At 36.5% G+C, this 6000-nt stretch overlaps 1 protein-coding gene across 1 annotated transcript in view; it reads left to right on the top strand.

The window, feature by feature from the left end:
- The window catches only part of TTN (titin), a 243157-nt gene continuing 237157 nt past the window's right edge, over nt 1–6000 (top strand). The window contains exons 1-2 of the mRNA XM_054830237.1: nt 1–304; nt 2475–2578. Coding sequence (XP_054686212.1) covers nt 2488–2578 — 91 coding nt within the window. The 5' untranslated portion in view covers nt 1–304; nt 2475–2487. The remainder of the gene's footprint in view (nt 305–2474; nt 2579–6000) is intronic.

Raw genomic sequence — 6000 nt, 5'->3', positions numbered from 1 at the left:
AGGAAACCAATCAGAACTGGCACTGACATGATGAGGCAGACCTGTCAGCAGAGCTGGGGTATATAAAGCAAAACAACTATGTTAGCGCTTCTGAGCAGTCGTGCATTCCCCGCCTCGCCTCGGGTGTAGGGATTGCAAAAAAACAAAACTACACTGTCAAGACTGTGTAGTTTTGTTTTTATGATTAGAGGCTCTACAATTCTCATGCTGGGATTGTCTAAAAAAATCTTACTCTGGATAAGGACGTCGTTCAAGAAGATTTCGTTGGGCTTAGCCCACTCTTACAGGCACTTTGAGAGATCAGGTTAGTAGCATGTTTCTGCTAGTGTAATGGGTATTTTATCAGTCATTAGTAATCCTGATAAGATCTATTATGTATAAATTTGCTCACAGGGGGGTATAGTTTTCAGAGTATAGATATGGAGCACAAATTCTCTGGAAAGGTTATGTCTTAAATTTCTGGGAGTAAGTTTTGATAACACTCAGCAAAAAGTTTTTGCAGTGTATTTATTGTTAAAGAATATATAAATTAAGATTTGAAAAGTGCATGGGAACATCTGCTTAACTTAAAAACTCCTTTCTGTTGGGAGTGTTCAAGGTTATGCTACTGACAGATAAACTGAGAAGCTCCAAGAATAGCTCTGATAAAATGCATATGGTATCAGCTAAGCGCTGATGACTTTTTAAGGGAATCAACTGCTAAGGTATCAATTACATGGCAGCTCTGGAACACTTGTCTGCTGTCATTCATAGCTGGGAAGGTTATTTCTGGAACATGACATTTCAGATGCATGCTTTCAATTCTAATTATACAAAAAGCCTTATAAGATCAGATCTTCGACACCAAAATTTACCTAAACAATGAAATATATAAACTTTGTGTGAACTCAATGAGAATTCCACTTAATTAAATGACTTCCAATCTATTATAGAGTCAGGAAATTACATATAAATATATATATATAAGCTTTCATAATGTTTAGTTATATTGTAAGATTATTTCCATATATTTTAGATGACCTTCAAAACATAGTTATAGCTGAAGTAGATCTTAGTGAATTACATGTGACAGATGTGTCTTCATCTTCCTTTCAGAAAACTAGTGTTATGTTAGGATGAAATGTTGGACATTTATTTCTGATTTGAACTCATTTCCCCCCACCCCTGAAGCTGAAAAGTTTTGATAAAAGGCTGTTCCTCTGTCAAGATGGAACAAGTACCCAGATAACCAGTGAAGGCAATAAAAAGCAGCACAAGATCCCAATACAATATCCAGTTCTGCCCTTATTGTATGTAGGCATCGGGCACTGATTTTGATCACGAAGAATTTTCACCCTGTGAAAGATAGCATAGATTTGGCTCATAGTGAAAGAAACTTCACTTTCTCGTTAACTTTTAAGTTAAGCCTGGGACTGTCACAAAATCAGACACAAAAGCCAAAGTAAACAATGGTAAATATTTGAGTGAGATTGACTTGAAAAGACTATGGGATTAATCCTTGTTTAGTAAGAAATGAAATACTCTCAAGGGAATTTTCTAATGAGAAAAATTGTAACTTTAATAGATGTATGATACTATTAAGAAGATACTAGCTACATTTTAAAAACATACACAATTCAACATCAGTGAATAAATATGTTCATGCAAATATAAAATACTGCTGATACAGAAGCTTTTCTAGTGGCAGTGCGCTATTTAAAAGTAGAATCTTGTGGCACAGGAAGAGAAAGCAAACTATTTTTCTTTCAGATTTCATATGGATCTGCAGTTGTTCAAACCATCAGTGTCAGTGGCTACCTTATATCTGAGCTCACATTTCGAAGGTGGCTGTCTTCCCATATTCAAAATTCCACTGAGATACTCTCTAAGAAAGAGTAGAATTTTATCTGCATCTTCAATGCCAATATGCTTCTGTGTAAAATGAAATTATTCATTAATAACAGACTGCTGTTAAAAGAGACCCTCCTGGCATTTTTTTAATTTTTAAAAGCCAAATAGATTGTAGACCTTCACATTTTTTTCAGTTGCTACTTAGTGACCTAGTTGCCTTCCTATTGGAGAATGAAAATACTTTGTACTAACAAAGCATTTTCAAATAATTTAAAAAAAAAATTTACATGGACATTATTTTCTCTTTAGGTAAAGGAGACTAATGAACAAATAGAGGCTAGATGACCTGCACAAGGTCATGCAATGAGTCAAGCAGAGCTTTGTCTCCTGCTGCATACTTGTAATGCCAAATCACAGCTTCACTAAACAGAACAGTTTCACATCCAACTCAGAAAAGTGTGCCCTAAGAGTAATTTGCTATACAACTTTTAAAAAACCCTACATTTCGCCAGGTCAATGTGATTTAAAACTGAGAAGAGTAAATTATGAAAATAATTACAAATATTCCTAAAATCTAGCAAGAAGAATGTGTGTATAATAACAATTTTGCCATGAATATCTAATTATGTTTTTGTTGCTTTCAGAGTGCCTGTAAAGATGACGACAAAAGCACCAACATTTACACAGCCATTACAAAGTGTTGTGGCATTGGAGGGTAGTGCCGCAACCTTTGAGGCTCATATTAGTGGTAAGATTTTGATTCATTCTTGCAAGACTGTTTATTTTTTATTATTATTTTTGGTAACGTTTATGCTAAGACCAACAATAACACTTTTTGTAGAGCATAATCTGATCTGAATGAGTAATTATCAGTGCTGAAATGTGAATATATATCCACCTCATATGATATTGATCAGCACCGTGAGGTGCTGTCAGATATCTACAAACATACTGCATAAAGATACAAGGCTTCCCAGGCAATAGCCGATCATCCTGCCAATGAGACTGGTGTCCAATACTCATCTACATTAGAATCATCAAAACTGGGGGGAAATAGCATTAAAAGTATATATGTGAAAATGTATACTGAGCTAATAAGGGAACTTCATATGGGTGCAGAGAGAGTAATGCTGTTTGGATGATGATCAGACAGAATGAGAAGTCAAGGTACAAAAGGCAAGGCATATGCTAGTTCTTCACTGACATGGCCACTGAAGAGGATAGAAAAACCTAGTTTGTGAGATAGTAGATGTGTTGGTGATCATGATGTTAGTACAAGGCTGGATTAATATAATTTAAGGTGATACAATTTAAAGATGCCACATAATTTTAAAAGATACTTCATTTTGCCAGTCTACACGCTATTAAAACACCCTGTCTTGTGCAAAATCCCATGCAAACCCCTGAGATAATTATACCAGATAACCAACACCCTGTTCTAAGAGTGCCTCTGACCTTGGCAGTGACTAAGGAGAAATGACACGTGTTCCTGCTGATTGAGCTATATTGTCTTACAGGCATTAGCAATGTGATGATCCACATACCGTAAAACACTACCCAGATGCTCTCTGACAGGTGCAAATGCATGATCTGTCCAACTATAAAGATCTCTGACATCTATGGTCCACTGTGGTTCATCCCTTCATCCCTTTGGGTAACACTGGCTCACACAAGGTTGACACAAAGTGTTTGAACATGTCCTGTACTCTACATGCAAGATATTTTTTTCATGCCTTACTCTGTTATTTGGCCCTCTACTCTTCAGTTAATTGCCCTGACCTTCTCTTGTTGTCTGTACACCATAAATTTTCTGTAAAAAGTTTCTTTCCACTGATGATTACAATACTTATTATGATGAATACATAAATATATCATCAGAACAAGTTAGGATGCTAATATTATGGCTCAATGCGTGATTTTGGCTATTTTCATTTGTGTGATATCATGGAGTACTTGGGAGGGGAACTTGATTTCTTACTAAGAAGAGATACAGGATTTTTTCTAATAGCATATATCATATTTGTATTTTAGTTGCAAATATCATTTGAGGCAATCTCCTGTTAGCTTTTATTCACGTTGTGAGATTCTGGAATATCTTTCCTGCCCCAAAAGCATCCACCAAGATTGACGGATCTGACAGTGGCTTGGCATTCAGTTTTTCTAATGCATAAAAAATACGAAAGTTTTATTTCTTGAACTAATTGCATAAATAATGGACTACATAGCTTTATTCTGCAACATTGTCTGCACTTTCTATCTGTCATGAATTATTGTGAATTTGAAATTCAGACTTTCTGTTTATCTCTGATAACACTGCCCTTGTGTATACAAGTCAAGTGTTAATATAGAGCTACAGTTCAGACATGAAGAGCCCAGTTAATCTAAGAGTACCAAAAAGAGCTTAGCAACCACCTGAGATGCAATTTTGCAGTCTGTAAACTAGAACAAAAGAATTGTACTGGTGTATCAGACTGTGAATTAAGTGCCACATTACAAAGGTTTGATATCAGACAAAAATACCCAGTACCTCCCCCTGTGCTCAGAAAGTGCAGAACACACAAGCCCTGCGATTAAAAGCAGTAAATGCCAGAACAGCTAGGACATCATCACAGGGGGAGCCCTACTGGGTCAGCATGACTGAGGGAACATGAGACAGCATGTCACTGTCAAGAAAGTCTGCCGTGCTGCTGGCATTAGAACGGTGCCCGTCCTCATGTCTCCACAGTACTGATGAGATATTGAATTTGTTCATAAAGAACTAACCTGTACTCTGCTTAACTTTCTTTGAACTGATATTTTCAGGTATTACCTAATGCAAGCTAGCCTTTACACTCTGCATATTGTTGAAAGCAGCACATAGATTGTACACAGGCTGACAGTTTCTCTCACATCATTGTCAGGACAATCTCATTGAATTCAATTATTTAAGCAGTGAAGTTGAGGCACTTCAGGTTCATTTTCTTCTTTTTGGTAATAAAGCTCAAAAAAACTCAAGGCCAGTTTTAAGATGAAAATGAATGTCCTAATAATTAATATTCAAATCATAGTGTAATTTGGCACATATAAAAGTAAGTCCCTACTCCATGTAGTCCAGGCAAAAATATCTATAATCTGAGGCAGATCTTACCTTTTAATTGCCAGCTCGTTGGCAAGGGACTAGAAGAGTGCTAGTAAATTTTGTGAAGTTGAGTTTCTTTTAATATGAATTTGGGCTCAGATTTTCAAAATGACTGCTATTTTTGGATCCCTTGAACATATTGGTTTGAGATACCAAAATAGACTCAATTTTTTTAAAGGCAGGCCTTTTTCAACCTACCACACCAGCCCCATGTTTGTGAACCATCATACAATGCTGCACTGAGAAAATAAAACATTTTGGCAATGTTTCAAGAAATTCACTTTTGACAACATGATTTTGGGTTGCCATGCTTAACACATTTTGAAAACCATTTGCACAAATGTTAAAGATGCATAGCTCTGGATGAAATCAGTGGGATCTGCTGGATATGCTATCTTTTTGGTGATAATGCCCAAGTTGTCCTATACCAGTAGTACAAAATTGAATTATACCAGCCCCATCAGGGCTGCTTGATAATTTCCATCTGTGAAATTAACAATGCTGAAATGTACTTTTACCCTTTTGGTTTCTAATCCTCTCTAAAACTGGCCACATTCTCCTTCTGTGTGCGTGTGTGTTTCTATTTTACATATACCTAAAAATAAGTCTTTCAACTACAAGTAAAATTTAAAAGTTAAGCAAGTCTGGTGTCACTGCAGACAACCAGTAAAAGCCTCAGCTACATAGCTTCTCTTTCATTTTAGTCTCACACAGTCATATTCCTGGCACATTAAACCCCCACATAATTAAATGAGTTTATAGGAGGGATACTCTAGAAAGGAAGCAGAATTCTGTGGTCCTGGAGTTTTCAAACCACAGAGTGGAACTGGGAAAATTAGAGCAGCCATACTAAGCCTAGTCCCAGATCTCGTTCCTGAGCCCCTGTGCAGTGCAATTGGTGATTTGGCTTGAGAGGAGAAGTACATGAAGTACAATTTACAAGTAAATTGGCAGGGGTTTTCATTTTGGAGCAACGGTGTTCTAGGACTACAAAAAAGACTTTGAGCTGGAACTGTCTCCTTAAATTAGTTGTTATCCTTGTGTGGCTCATA

Source organism: Grus americana, chromosome 6 (genome assembly GCF_028858705.1).
Source record: "Grus americana isolate bGruAme1 chromosome 6, bGruAme1.mat, whole genome shotgun sequence".
Taxonomy (NCBI): Eukaryota; Metazoa; Chordata; class Aves; order Gruiformes; family Gruidae; genus Grus; species Grus americana.
Note: the sequence above shows the minus strand (reverse complement) of the source record. Positions and strands in the feature narration are given on the sequence as shown.